A 15,372-nucleotide genomic window follows, 5' to 3' on the forward strand; every position below is an offset into this window, starting at 1 on the left:
AGGGGGAGCAGTCCAGCAGCCATGTGTAGCTTAGTGTGCTGCAACAAAAGCCCTTCCCCGAGCCCCTCCAAAGTGTCTGAAGTCAGGGGCATTGCTCCTTGCTGCCTGGCTGAGGCTGCCAAGAGACCCCAGCTCTGCCTCTGCTGCTCTGTCCATGCAGAGCACAAACAGACCTGACCCAGCCCACAGCCAGCCAGACCTTGCTCCCATCACTTACTCTGCATTTCTTGCTTCCGTTTCTCCAGCTCCATCTCTGCAATTTCACTCAGCAAAGTGATCCCTTGCAGGAAGGAGTGCTCCAAGGCCTGGTCAGGTAACACCTCCATCTGCATCTGGGATGGAGCAACGCTGGCAGTAGTCAACAAAGAACAAGCCTGAGGCATTTCCGTGGCAGCCACCAAAGCGTTCATCCCCGCCAGCGGGTCGCCTGGCTTGATGTCCAGAGTTGGGATTTGGCAAGAGATCGCCTCATCCGGGTAGGAGGGCATCTCTGGCCCCTGCTCCCCCTCTTCAGGGGGCAGGCTGGGAAACTCCCTGCCCCGGGGCACATCGGCACCCTGCAGATCCATGGCTACTGAGGCCTCCTCCCGCTGGGGCGTCAAGTCCATCTCAGGTGGCTCGTTCTCTGTGTGCACGAGCGAGCTGTCATAGTCCATGTGCACCGAGCAGGTTTCTGCTCCACCCTCGGTCTCTGCCTGAGCCTCACCTTCCACCTGGCAAGCCACAACCTGGTAGGGAGGTGGGCAGCTCTGGAGGTCTTCCTGGTCCTGTTCCATAGCACCCAAGGCTTCTCCTTGATGCAAGAGCAGATTGCAGCTATCCACATTCTGCACTGGGACAGCCGCAGAGGTGGCAATGTTCAGAGTCCCCATGTCCTGCTCACAGATGCCTTCTTGGCTTTCCTCCATTTGCACTTCTGATTTCACTCTCTCTTCCAATGACTCCTCTTCTGCTGCTGTTGGGATGGGTTCTAACATTTTGGACGGAGACAGGTGGATGGGTTTGACCTCGGGGGAAAGCTCCATATGCTCAGAGCCTTCAGCAGGCAGCGGGACATCAGGAGCCAGGCCGTCCGCATCAGCCGCCGCGGTGGGCTGGAGGAGGTAGGGATAGTGTCTGCCGAAGGAGGGAGGCAAGGACTGGAATGGATATCCCGGGGGGATCTCTGCAAGACATCGGAAGGGACAGGCTGTGTAACGGCAAGATCTCCAATGTGGCTTCCCTCATGGAGGCACGGGGATGGGCTCCCTTTGCTTCCATCAGCTTGCAGCTCTTCCTATTCTCACAAAGCGACTACTTGGGCATCCCTCTTCTGGCCAAGCTCTACCCTCTGTCTTTGGCCGCACCACCCAAGATGTCCCTTCTGCATATCTCCAGCAACTACAGAGGGATCTGCCTCCTGCATTCTCCTCCCACAGAGATTTCAGCTCTAGAGGAACTGACCCAGGCTTGACCCAAGGGAAGAAGAGAGCCCACAGCACCAGGTGCCCCTAGAACCCACACAACAATCCCAGCCAACCACAGCACCCTGCTCTCTGCCTCTCTCTGCCTTTTACAGAGGCATGACATGGTTTTCTTCAGGGGAAGGGATGGAAGCAGGAAAAAGTTGAGGAGAAAAAGGGAGGCAGGCACAAACACAATGGGACTCTGTCAAAGCAGGGCTCTCTTACCTTGGAATAAGGCCTGAAATGGACCAGCAGCCTCTTTTTCCAACTCCAGGTCTTTCTTCTCCACGGACTCGGGTGCCTCTTCCTTTGGAGGGATGGCAGGGGCAGGGGGTGGAGAGGCGGGGGGCGGGCTGGAGGGGTGGGAGCTGGGGGTGGCGGGGTAGGAGTAGGCTGGCTGCGAAGGTGGTTCCTCCATCTTTTGGATCACCTCAGCTTTGAGCACAGACACGGGTGAGGCCCTGGGAGAGAGGGGAGGTGGACTCACAGCCTTGCTGTAGGACGTGGAGGCGCTGGGCGACAGCACGGGCGGCTTTCGGTGTACCAGTCCCGGGGCAGAGGAGGACAGGCCCGATTTGGCACTGTCCAGGCTCCGTTTCGTCACCTTCTCTTCCATATCCGCACGCTGTTCGTTTGCCTTCAACCTCTCCTGTGGTAAGAACAGAGCAAAACTCAGCACATCTCCACCTGCTCCTGGAAAGCAGCACAGATCTACCACCAAACGAGACCAAACCCGTATCTTATCCAACGCCAACTGGAATAAAACATGTGCTACCAACAGCAACACCATTTTATGGCCAATGTGACAGAGGGTGACAGTGATCTTAAACTAGCACTTCCCAGGCAGAAGAGTGCTGGGATAGAGAAGGGTTAAAGTGCTCAGACGTACGAAAGGTCTCCTGGACCTGAATGAAGATCTGATAAGAAGCATTGGCAGAAACAAATGTAGATTCCTCTGGGACTCATCATGAGACTTATAATAGCTTTTTTTATGAAGTCCCAGATCCAGGAGTCATGGGAAGGGTGTCTCAGCTTTCAACTGCAACCCAAAAAAAAAGTGGTTTCTATTTCTAAGCCTCCAGCTTGGCAAGCACAAATGTAAAATGAAGGCCTAAAAACAGATGACCACTACAAAATTAACCCTGGGTGCAAAACACACCCAAATGAAACCTCACAGTTGCCAAAACCTTCTGGTGAATGGGAGCTGGCTGCAGGATCCAGCGCAATCACTGCCCACACTGCAGCTGCTCCTCCGAGCCACTACAGGAGGTCTGCCTGGAGGTGAGCATGGATGAAAGCACTCCATAAACAGAGCCAACCCCAGGGAAGGAATCACAACATTGCCACGGAGCAGCTCTCCTGACACCACTCAAGGTCTCTATACCAACCCCTCCTAGACAACCCAACTTTGGGCTTTCACCTCTAAGCTAGCCACTCTCCAGGACGTACCACGAGCTGAGCGCTCCGCTGTAGCTCCATGGCGTGTGCTGCTTGCTGCTGCAGGATGTACAGCTCGTGCTGCCGCAGCAGCTGCTGATGGGAGAGGAGCTGGAGCTGGTGAGCGTGCTGTAGGGAGCTCCGGGTCGGGGGGTACATGGCAGGCCACAATGGGGGAGCCCGGTCCATCAGCTCCGCTGCAGAACAAGCAGGGTTAGAGGATTCAGTGTTGCTCAGGGCAAGGGTCTCTACCCCAATTCCACGGTGCAGGGATGCCAAACATCAAGCTACGCAAAAACACAACCAGAAATGCAAAGGGGAAAGCACGTTGTCTTTCTCCCCCACTTCTGGGGCCATCTGACTTGCTGTGCTCTCTCACGGCCTTGGCTTGCCCATCCCTGGTGGATCCCAAGAGCAAATTTTCCTAACTGGGGAGCCAAACTACGGGGTTCTCTACAGGGTGAGAAACCAGTGCTGCAGATTACACATTTTCATTTCCAAAATGCAGTGTAGCAAGAAGCAAGCCCACGGCCACCTAGAGCTGTGGTTTCTGCTCCCCTTGGGTATGCACACTCCCACTGAGCCAACTCCAAAGCCACACCCCCTCCTCAGGGATACGCTCACGTCCTTACCGAAGTGTGGCAAGTGCTCGCTGGGGATAACGACAAGCTGCCCCGACTGCGGGTCTCTGGCAAACTGGTAGGCAGAAGGGAGGGCCCCCCCCATGGCAGGGGGGAAGCCTGGAGTCATGCCCTGGTGCAGGGACGGGTGGCCAAGTCCTGGAAGAAGAAACACCACGATCACCACTGAGGGGGATGCACGCCAGAAGCCATCCGCTGGTTGATGGCTCCAAAACACCGCCTTCCCTTTCCCACGTGATCAGAGAGCAGCCTCCCCGGGCACTCAGCAGTGGGTTGCATTGCTGTGGGCACCCTGGGGTGCCTCTAGGGCACTCACCGTAGGGGTGGCCAGCCAGCCACATGGAGGGGCTGCCAGTTCTGGGGAGCCAGGGGTGCGCTGCCAAGTGCGAAGCCGGGTCTGTGGACCAGCGCCCGGAGCCCGCCAAGGCCGGTCCTCCCGTCACCATCAGGTTGGAGTTCAAACCGTTCGTGGCGCAGCCGGAGGGGTGGATCCGAGCGAAATCCACCAGCTCTTTGCTCTCTCTGGTCATGGGGGAGGTAAGGGAGAGAATGAGAGGGTCTGAGTGCTGCAGGAGGACAGGAACACACAAGCGTGTGGGGCAGGCACAGCCCTCACCTGAGCAGCTTCTCCTGGTCCCGCTCCAGCCGCCCTGCCAGGAGGTGGCTGTCCCGGTGACGACTCCTCTCGTCCCCGCAGTCATCTTCAGAGCGGCTGTGCCCTAAGAGACAAACCAGCGCCATCAGAGACGAGAAGCCTGGAAAAGCTGACTGCCCCAAGTATCAAGTTCAAGGCCTGGAGGACAGGGCGGGGCTGTCTGTATGGCCCCATTCTTGCTAAGGGGGTTCTTGGAAGCACCACCCACACTTGGAAGGGAACAAGACCCATCTAAATCCCAGCACCAAACCACACGGTCGTGCTCAGCGCATCTCATGGGGAGCATGTGAGCTGTGTCACCAGAGGAGGCTCCTTACGCTCTCACAAACTGGGAGCACTGGGTGTGCTCCCAAGCCCTCTCCTCCTGCAACACGCAGCCACAACGCGGCACACACTCACAAAAACGTCAGGCTCCATTCTGCAATCCAGTCCCTTAGAGGGAATCTGCACTCTCCTGCCAAACCATACAACAAGAAAGGGTCTGGTGAGGCGAGGGTACATATGGCAGATGAGGGCAGGAGTCCAAAACAGGGGCTGGCTGTTCGGCTGGAGAGACAGCTCCTCCAGATCACAACAGCTCCCACAAGCACAGCATGGCAGGGGAGGCAGCAACCTGCACAGCAGCAAACACTGCGACACTCATCTTTGCTGGCCCTGCTACTCTTATTTATCTACAGCCTCCAGCTACCTGACTTTAGATTTGTTTTTCTCCAGCTTTATCCCTAACTACTTTTTTACACATGCATTTTTTTCCCACAATTCCCTGCTGCCCCTCTCCACGGTAGAGTTGGGTGACCCCTGAACCCCAGCCCTGGTGTCTGGATAAGGTCTGGGCACAGGGACACCCCCTAACAGCCAGTGCACCCAGCCGACAGGCAGCCCTTTCAAGAAGGGCCCCGCTCTGTATTTTCCCAAACCCAGACAGCCCGTGGTTTTTATGCTGTCAGGTCTCCAATTCCCTCAGCTTTTACTGTCAGAAGGAATGCAGCAACAAGACAACATCTCTCCCAGCTCCTCTCCCTGGGCTCCTTCCACGGGCTTCAGGCAGAAAGCAGAGATGCTCTCAACACTGGCACACACCTCCCCCTCCCAGAGGGCTTTCCAGGGTCAGCAGCTGCCCCTCATCTCTCCCCCATCCCCACTACCTGCGAGCTGCTATTCCCTGCCAGCTCCACCATCCTCTTCTCATCCCCCACGCGCACACACAGACTTTCTAATTTGTGCCATTCCTCCCCAGCCTTGCTAATGGGACGCTCCTTTAGCTGTACAGACCGACGATTGTTCGGAGGGTGAATGATCATTTTGTCCATATATACGAACATGACGCACGGACCACATAGAAAAATTCAATCAGTTATGCAGAGAGGAAAGGCTCAGGTCCGTCTCCCTGACAACCAATGCCCGGCACTAAATGCTTGCATTTTACTTGCCAAATACTACAGATTAGCCCACTAAAGCCTGCTTTCTCCTTCTTAAAAGGTCTAAACATTCAAGCACCGTCCACTCAGCGCAAGCAAGCTAATGTTATTAGACGAATATCTCCTGGCACACAAAGAGGGGGGCAGCATTTGGGGGGCGAGAGGAGGAGAAAAGCAGTCTTGTTTTCTGTCTGAAAGCCAACTGCATTGCTTAGCAACGGGCCCACAGGCCGGCCAGAATTCAGCCCTTGTCTACAGCCTTTTAGTTTGGCTCGGTAAATTACATTTAACGTTGAGTTGGGAGGGTCTGGGCAATGGAAAGGCAGAACAAGCAGAGCCCTGTGCTGCCCACCACGTCCTCAGGCGGCTCCCAAGGGCGAAGGGAGATGACGGGAACGGGGAGATACGGGGTTTCTGTTGCTGCCCGCATTAATGGGGGTCAAAGCAATAGAAAGGAGTTGTGCTGGGAGGTGGACAGGGCAGGGAAATGAGGTGCTGGCAATGGGTTCCCCTCCTCCTCACTGCTTACACGGGTGGCTGAGCTCCCGAGCCCAGCCAGCAGCCCCTAACAAGGCTCTGGTGGAATCTGGGCTTTGGCTCAGCATGGCTGCAGCTGATGGGCCATGATGGAGCAGAACTGCACAGAGCACAGTCCCACCAGTACCAACAGAGTAGGAACAGTGCAGCTGCAACCACATCTCCAGGGTGAGGGCAGGACTGGACAGAAGAGTCCTCACTTTGCCAATGTTTACGCCAAAAACTTGGCTGGGAACACCCAACCCAGCCCATGCCACGCAGCCCACACCACGCAGCTGCTCTACCCACTGCAGATTCATGCAAGAAGCCCCAGGACAGGTGTGGGGAACCCACCTTTGATGCTGCTGAGAGACAGCGAGCGATCCCGGTCCGCCAGGCTGGGCGCCAGCTTGCTACTGCTGCTGCTGCTGCTGTTGTCCTTCTGCCGGGCCACGGCCACAGCAATGCCCACGGGCAGGTGCCTCACCTCCACCTCACCCTGCGAGCCGATGCTCTCGCGGCCGAAGGATTTGGCACTCTCAGGTCTCTCAGGGTCCCTCTTCAGCTGCTTGGCCGGCTGCTGCGTCAGCAGCTGCTGCACTTTAGAGGTGCCCAGCTGCGAAGAGTCCAACTTCATGTTGCCCAAGCCGCCGAAGGGGCTCTTCTTGCCGCAGCTCTGTCGGGACGCGGTCTCCTTGGCAAAGCTGCCGCTGTACTTGATGAGGCTCTGCATGGCCGAGCCTTCACTGTGCGAGGTGGGGTGCAGGACGTCAGCAGCGCCCCGCGAGCCCACCACGGAAGAACGCGGCAAGCCGCTGGGGTCCAGGTAGACCTTCTTGGCCTCCTCCTCCGCCCGGGTGACGTGGTTGTGCTGCGCGGCCAGCACCGCCATCTGCGTGGTGGCAAAGTTGCCCATCTCGAAGGGTTTCCACTTCTGCTCGGGCGGCTTCAGCTGGCTGTGGTCCAGGTGCTGCCGAGAAGAGTCCAAAGTGCCGTAAACCTTTGCCGCTTCTTTGGAGCTGGATCGCTGGAAGCGCTCTCGCTCGCAGGGACGGTGTTCCGCCTCCGGACTCGACTTCAGCAAGTCCTTGGAGGCCAGAAACTCCCTGCTCTCCGGAGAGCCCAGCCCCGGCCGGTTAAGGAAGGGCTCCGATGCAACCTGTCTCTTCAGAGCCATGGAGTTGGCCCTGATCACCGAGCCCTTCTCCCTCAGGGCCTCCATCCTTTTGGCATCGCCGTGGCAAGAGAAGTCCTGGGAGAGGAGCGCGCGGGAGGCATCGGCGAGACAGCGCTCCGGGGGTGACTGCAGCACGCCGGCCTTGCCCAGCTCCTTCTCCTTGGCCTTGTTGTCGCGGGCCTGCGAGGCGATCTGGATGGGCCCGCTCCTCTCGTCGTAGGCCTCGACCGAAGGCACGAAGGTGGGGGCGATGACTTTGTGCTCCCTTCCCAGCTCCTTGGCCGGCGGGAAGATGGTGTACACGCTGGAATGGACGGGCTGAGGAGGGAAGGTGGCGGCGGGCACCATTTTGCCCGGCTGCGAGGGATGCGGGGAGGGACAGCTGCAGGAGACGTGCAGAGCACCCACGGAGGGCAGCAGGGTCTCGCCCCGCTTCAGCCGCTCGGCGTGGGCGTGCGCGGAAGGCCTCACGTTCTCGTCGTGCCGCGCGGGGTCCTTGGCGCAGCGGTCCTGCTCGGTGCCCAGCACCTTCAGCACGGGGTCCCCGCCGCCATTGCAGTTGCTGAGGGACGAGCTCTGCAGCGGGTTCTTGGATTTCGCCTCCCCGCCGCCCCCGCCCCGACTTGGCACGTGCTCAGCCAGAAAGGGCGACAGGCGCTCGCCCGCCTTCGCCGCCTTCTCCACCACGCTCACTTTCCGCTCGCCGTCGGGCTTGGTGTCCTGCGTCAGGTCTACCACGCTGCGGGGCCGCGGCTCCTCCTTCGGCCTGCCCTCCTTCTTGGCGAAGGGCAGGGAGAGCTCAGTCCGGCAGCCCCGCTCCTTCCCGCCGGGGTCTTTCAGGCTTTCCTTCGAGCTCTTGTGCAGCTGCCCGAGGTCCTTCTCCCGCAGCAGGGTGCTCGGTGTGTGGCCGCCCGCGCTCCTCGCGAGGGGCGGCTGCGGGTGCAAGGCCGACTGGGCCGCGTGGCTGGACAGGTAGAACCCATCTGCAGGGTAAAAGCAAACAAGATGACAGTGGCCTCCCGCCCCTTCAGCCCTACACAGCCACAATCGTAGAATCATTACGGTTACCTGTAAGATCATCAAGTCCAACCCCAGCCCATCCCACCATGATACCAAACCACGTCCCTCTGCGCCACATCCACACGGCTCTTCAACACCTGCAGAGATGGTGACCCCACCACCTCCCTGGGCAGCCTGTGCCAACACATTACCGCTCTTTTGGGGATGAAATGTTTCCTAATACCCAACCTGAACCTCCCCTGGCACAGCTTGAAGCCACTTCCTCTCATCATATCACTGTTACCTGGGAGCAGAGGCTAACCCCCTCCTCGTTACAACCTCCTTTCAGGGAGCTGGAGAGAGCAATGAGGTCTTCCCTGAGCCCCCTCTTCACTGGTCTGAACAATCCCAGCTCCACCAGCTGCCTCCCATAAGACTTGTGCTCCAGACCCTCTCTGGACATGGCCCAGGGCTTCCATGTCTTTCTTGTAATGAGGGGATCAGGTTGTGAGCATGACCACGCGGGGACCTCCAGGAGGTGGAACCATCCCTGGTGCACACTGATCCAGCAGCAAATGGGGGCTGCAAGGAGGGACCTGGCCAGGTTCCCCACAGCAATGCCACATTCAAGATTTGGGTACTGCTAAGATCGAGGGATGTTATCGCTCAAGGATGTCCCATCACCCAAGAGCTCCAGCTGCCGAGCCACCCCCAAAGGAGAGGCTGAGGGGCAGGACATGCAGGGATGCTCTCACCTTTCTGTGACTCGAAGAGGCTGTGCTGACCCAGCTGGGCCAGCAGCGGGCTACCAGCACTGGGGGGTTCGAGGTGGCTCAGGGGAATGTAGGACGGGTAGAGCCCATTAGGCAGATGGGAAAAGCCTGCAGGAAGATGGAAACAGAAGAAGGAAACGTTTCAGCAGCAAGCGGAGCGCAGCCTGTTGTGGCTGTTGGTCCCTTGCATGCCAGCTGTGGGAACACACAGCAGCACGTGGCACGGGGAGCGCTGCTCAGATCCCCCACGCACAGCAGCACCCCACAGGGCACCCACTGGTGGGCGGCAAACCCACGCTTTGCCCACGCAGCCCATCCCAGCACTGGGTACCAGCTTTTGGGAGAAGCACGAGCACACCGTCCCCGACAGCTGGCACAAAACAGCTCTGCACCTACCCACAAACAGCACCTTATCCTAGGGGACGGTGACACTGAGCTGAACGCCATCGGACCATCTGCTGCTAAGAGAACAGCGTGCCCCCAGGTCTGGCTTTTGTCTTGGACACCGAGTGGGCCCCCAGCAGCGTCCTTGTGGAAATCAGCAGCAGCAGCATTTCATAAATGAATAGTCATAATAAAAGTGGGAATCAAGCAAGCTCTTGGCTGCAGGTAGCAATTCTTCTGCAACACTGCCACCAAACGGCACCCAGCACCACTGCAAAGCCAGCACCACGCCGTCCCAAGAACGGGCAGGAGGGGAAGCAGCTCCACAGCTGATGTCAGCGTTCAGAAACTGCATGAAAGGCATCAGGAGAGTATGAAGGAGCCAGTGGAGCCCTCTGCAAGCTTCCCTTCAGACCCCATTAGCAACAAACCATCCCAAAATCCTACAATCTCACTGAAAGCAAGCAGGCAATAATGACCTTCCTTAAGCTTCAAGCATTCAGCTGGATCCAAACAAAACCACACCAAAACCAGGAGAGAGAAGTTCAGCCCCTGAAGCTGCACGTGGAACACCATCTGCGAGAGCCAGCCAATACTGCACATTATTTAGACAGACTTGTCTGCACCAGCAACACCATTTGCCCTTGCTCAGTGCAGGGGGAGAAGCTGCTGGGCTGCATTCACCCATCCATTCCCTGGCAAAGCCTTCCGGGAGATGGACCCAACGCAAACACAACCCCCAGACAAACAGGGGAGCATCCCTTCCTCCACACAGCCCTCCGGCTGCTCTAAGCCTCACACACACCCAAAACCTGCTGCCTGGCAGCCCCGGGCACGTCCTGCAGCACCGGGCACGCAGCAGTGACCGCGGGCAAGCCGCTTCCTCCTTGCATCTCCGTGCCAGAAAGCGATGCCAAGGGGAGAAACTCGACCGCAGTGAGCAACGCACAGCTCACCCCAACCATGGGTTCCTGCCAAGGGGAAGGGAGGGGAGAAGGGGAAACCACAGCCATGTGCCCGGGGACAGGGCAGTCGCTGAACCGGCACAGGATGCATATTGCCCAGGGATGTGCCCAGAGGCTCGGCAGACCGAGCAACGCTCCTGCAGCCTGCTGATGGAATGTGGGGCAGGCGTTGGGGGAGGAAGCCAGGAGGAGGTGGGAACAGCATCCTTGGGGTATCCGATGCCCCTACATGCATCCATCTCCCCAATGGTAAAACGTACCCACGTTGCACAGGAGCCATCTGTGGAGCCATCGGTCACGACCACTGAGGGCTGCTGTTAGAGGAACTCGGCGGGTACAGATGTGTCAACCCCACATCTTCGGTTCTCCAAACCAGCGGAGGGGAAGAGGCAGGGCCCTGTGACTCACCACTGAGCGGGCACGGAGCGATGGGGAGCTGAGATAGCAGCAACCGCAGCGACCACACGCCAGAGCCTCGCTCGGGGGAGCACCACCAGGACACAGCTCTGCGGGGAACTCAGCCCCACGCTGCCCAGCCTCCAACCACCCGGCAGCACCACCACCAAGCGGCATCCCCAAAGCTCCGGTCGGATCCAGCTCTGGTCTCTGCTGCCAGCCAGGAGGGAAGCACGCAGCCCTGACCAGGGGTGACAATGAGTGAGAGCCCTCTTCGCCCGAGAAGCCGCAGCCCCACCATCAGAAGGCTCTGGAAGAGGTGAAGTAATTCTCCCCCGTGGGCCCATCTGTCCGTTATGGGTTTCTGCCAGTGATGAAATATCACTAACTGCCAGCACCTCGCCCCCTCCCCCAGCATCGCGCTGTGATGCAAGGGGCTGTGGGTCACAAGGGCCCAGAGCTCAATGCGCTCCCCCCAGGACCCCCTCGGTCTGAGCCTACGATCACCGCACACCCCTGACCCTAGTGCCAGCAGCAGCACCCAGCTGGGGGGAACCCTTCTGGAAACCCTCCGCCCCACTTCCCAGCTCCCTGCTGCATCCCATAGCACGGCGGGGGCTGCTTCTCGCGCACACATTTGCTGCTCGCCAACAGCTGAGAGCCGGGAGCACTGACAGCGTAAATCTTTGCCACCTCCTCCCTGCGGTGACACCCGAGGCACCAGAGCTGGTCTGATTCCATGCCACGCACGAGACAGCGGCGATGCGAGCCCCCAGGCGCTGACACCAAAGCCCCGCATCACATGCACCCGGATCACTGCGCAGTGCCACCAAAACCAGCCCCGGGCCCCAAACCCCAGCCCTACCGTGCCAGCAGCTCCCAAGGCCCATTTACAGCCTCCATTCTGCCCATCCCCTGAAGGACTTGGGGCTCACGCCGTCAGTCTGACCCCCGCATCTCACCCACCACCACCACCACCACCTTGCCGCTCCCCTCCAGCTGCAAAATCACCACCTTCAATCAAAAACAAGCAAAAACAAGCTCGCCACCAGCTTGGCACCCACGTCTATTGTTCCTTGTCACTCTGTGGAGGAACCCCGCTGTCCGGGCCGTTTTATTTTGAAGCAGCACTTGCTCAATATTTACTATTGCTGGCGGCTGCGTCAACACCGCAGCACCAGGCGGACCCCCCCTCCTCCCCCCGCCGCCAGCACCCACTGCTCCCAGCACACGTCCCACCCAGCCCGGAGGACGCAGAGGGCAGGAGGCGCGAGTCAGGCTGCTGGCTCGGTTCTCTCTGGCAATGAGTTTGACGAGAGCAGCTCTATGGGGAAGCAGCAGCGAGCTCCTGCACAGCCCGACGTGCCGCCACGGCTCTCTGCCCGCCGGGGCTGGCAGCCCTGGTGTGCTCGGGTGCGTGCAGGCATCGCTGCACAGCCTGGGACACACACAGCCAGCCTGGTCCCACGCGCCCCGCGTTAATCCCAAAGCATGAAGACAGCCCAAGCGGCGTCAACGCTCCCGTGTCACCACTGCCGGTGACAGCAGTCCCCGGCCTGAAACCCCAGCCGCACCACACGCCTCCTGTTTTCTGCTGAATTAAACCCAGCACCCCGATGGGCACCTCCTCAAACCGCTCCCTACGCAAAGTCTCCCTCCAGCATCACCCTCCAGCTGCACGTTCCGCGAGGTGCTGAATGGAAATTAAAAAATATCATCAAACTGTCACATTCCTCCTCAAAATCCCCAGGAACGAAGCACTCGGCTGCAAGAAAGCCGCTCTGCCTGGGACAGCTCCCAGCCACCCGTGTGCCAGCGCTGCCCCACGAGCCCTGGGGACAGAGTCCTGTACGGGGGCCCTAAGGCCAACGCTGGTCTCACCAAGGACGTGCACGCGTTATTTGCATCTCTGCTAAGCAAAGAAACTTCACCCAATTCCTTTCTGTTGTTCTCATTATGTTTTAATTACTCAAAACCAGTGCAGAAGCGGCAAACCGTCGAGCCCCAGCTCCTGTGCAATTAACCCAGCAACACCCCCGCGTTCGTTATAGGAGAGCTCATTAGGGAGCACCAGGAGAGCCACGGGCACTCGGCGGGGGCCCTTACTGCGGCACGGCACAGCACCGGCCGCACATCACCTGCCAGCAGCAATTCCGGCAGCTTCAGAGAGCTCCCGGAGCCAGGAGCCGTGCCCTGCAGGCAGCGCAGTCTATTTTCAGCCACAATGACTTCAGACCAGGTCACCAGCAGGTTAAATGGGACCGTGCCGTGTTAGCCGCCTCTCCTTCCCACTCAGAAACCGAACACCGCCCCGAGCCGGGCAGCAGCCGGCCCCGAGCTGGGGGAAAGCCGCCTGCCCGCTGCTCCCTTCCGGGCCTGGGACGACACGGAGCTGGGAACGCGGTGCTGCACCAGAGCTGCTGCTCCGGCAGACAGACCGTGATCCCGTAAGCAGCTTTTCCTTCGGCACCCAGCCCTGAATGCGCTGCCTGTGCCCAGCCTCTCCCCCTGCTCCCGCGTTCGGCCCTTTCTCTTTTCCCACGTTCTCCTGCGCATCGCCCACAGCGCCCTTCTGGTGCAGCACTGCGACGTAACATCCCCATCCCAGCACCGGGAGACAAGCGCAGGGGCAAACACCACGGCGCTGTGATTTCATTCCTAACGAACGATGCAAATCCCCATTCAAATTTAAGCACAGCCATCGCACTCTGGACAGCTTCCCAACCTGGTCCCGATGCCGCAGGAGCACTACGTGCCTTTCCATGTACGTGTACATACAATGAAACGAGAGGCAACCCCGCAGCACCTTTTTGTCCCTTCTCTCAATGCCATCCAGCCATGCCAGGAACAGGCACCAAGCCCTGAAGCCCTCTGCACAACGGGACACCAGGCAGCACGACACGGGCACCGCTCTGCACACAGCCGCTGCCATCGCACCGCAGGCAGCAAGAGCAGGATCCCTCCGAAGCCCTTCCCCCTAAGCACGCCAGCTGCTTAATTTTATTGGATTTTTTTTTTTTTTAAATGAAAAGCAATTAAACCAAATGTATTAAAAGCATATTCCAAACCACAGGGGGTGGTGCCGAAACGAACGGCGCGGGGGCAGCGGGGAGGGCAGCGATGGATGGAGCGAACCACCACCCGCACTCGGCGTTAAGCGGCGGGGGAAGATGGATGGAGGCAGGAGCAGGGGCTGCAGATCTGCTCGCCACGTCTGCAGCAAGATTAATTCCCGGCCATTCCCATTCCTCCAGCAGCTGCCGTGCTGGGAGCAGCACCGGGACCTTCCCACACCCCATCCTGGGGCAGGGCTTCCCTGGCACTAGGTCACTGGGGCTCTGCCAAGGAGCTGGGGGCTGAGGGAGCAGCTCTGGGGCAGAGAAGGGCTGCTGGGAGCTGGGCTAACGAAGCTGTGTTAATGAAACACATCTCAGCCGACACCGTGGGTCAGAGGCAGAGCCACGCACAGCTCGAGGAGGAGTCAGAACCCCAAAATACACGAGGGTACTGCAGGACCTGGATCCACGAGAGCCCTTGTGCCCTCTGCAGTCCTACAGCCCACCGACACCAAGCACTGGGGATGGGGCTGAGGGTGGCACGCAGCTCCAGCAGGACAGAAATGCTGCCCTATAGCCCACCCCACCCTACAACCCACCCACCCAGCAGACAGGCTCCCGCCACCAACACGCAGCACAAAACCACTCCAGCAAGTCACGGGAAGACTCCCTCCAAAAAAAAAAACATAACACCACCAAAATTCCTGTCCCCCCCATTTCATTCCCAGTGCAAAACCAAAGAGACCACTCCTGCCTCACTCTGAACCCCAGAGACCCACAGCGGCATCACCAAGCACCTCCCACAGCCCCAGGGCGAGCACCCCATTGCAAGGCCATGAACCACAGCAGGGCTCCCCAAAAGCACCGCACAGACCCACACCCCCAGCAGGGCTCTGCCGCTCCGCCACTATTCTCATGGCGGCTGCAGCAGGGTTTCGCTGGCGCAGCAATGTTCGCCTGCGGCGGAGGGGGGTGTCCCCGCTGTGGGGTTGGGCTGGGAAATCCCACGGCAGATCTGGACCGGAGAGGCAGGAGTGCCCCGATAAATCTCCGCGCTTCACTGTATGCACCCCGATAAATCTCTGCGCTTCACTGCACGCACCCCGATAAATCTCTGCGTCTCACTGCCCACGCAGTCAGGGAAGCACAAGAACACCTACACGCAGCCCAGACACCCACCCAAAACAGGATACTTCAGTCCACGGGGAAAGCAGATTTTTGTTGTTATTACTACGCTCTGCGCCTGACTGCAGCCAGCCCTCTGCAACCCCATCCCCGCCAGCCTCCACCTCCCCCGGACACAGCGGCTGCCAAGAACAGCACGGAGGTGGGGCGGGGAAGGGACGGAGCTGGACACCACCCCCTATGGGGACCCGGGATCGACCCCCTCCCCCAGCTCCACACACCGCATCCTCCTCCATCCACAGCCCAAATCCCACTGCCGCCATCGCCCTGCCCTCAGCCCATCCCCGGGAAAATAACCCCAGTTCCAGGAAAACACCCCCAGAAA

At 59.2% G+C, this 15,372-nt stretch overlaps 1 protein-coding gene across 1 annotated transcript in view; it reads right to left on the minus strand.

Annotated features, from left to right (window-relative positions):
- Window positions 1-15,372, minus strand: part of TNRC18 (trinucleotide repeat containing 18) — a gene marked incomplete at its 5' end in the record, with an annotated part of 45,177 nt that overhangs the window by 26,927 nt on the left and 2,878 nt on the right. Inside the window, 8 exons of the mRNA XM_021411747.1 lie at window positions 218-1,165; window positions 1,671-2,094; window positions 2,895-3,079; window positions 3,515-3,661; window positions 3,840-4,045; window positions 4,140-4,242; window positions 6,467-8,272; window positions 9,044-9,169. Of these exons, the coding sequence (XP_021267422.1) occupies window positions 218-1,165; window positions 1,671-2,094; window positions 2,895-3,079; window positions 3,515-3,661; window positions 3,840-4,045; window positions 4,140-4,242; window positions 6,467-8,272; window positions 9,044-9,169 (3,945 nt within the window). The remainder of the gene's footprint in view (window positions 1-217; window positions 1,166-1,670; window positions 2,095-2,894; window positions 3,080-3,514; window positions 3,662-3,839; window positions 4,046-4,139; window positions 4,243-6,466; window positions 8,273-9,043; window positions 9,170-15,372) is intronic.

Source organism: Numida meleagris, chromosome 13, assembly GCF_002078875.1.
Source record: "Numida meleagris isolate 19003 breed g44 Domestic line chromosome 13, NumMel1.0, whole genome shotgun sequence".
NCBI lineage: Eukaryota > Metazoa > Chordata > Aves > Galliformes > Numididae > Numida > Numida meleagris.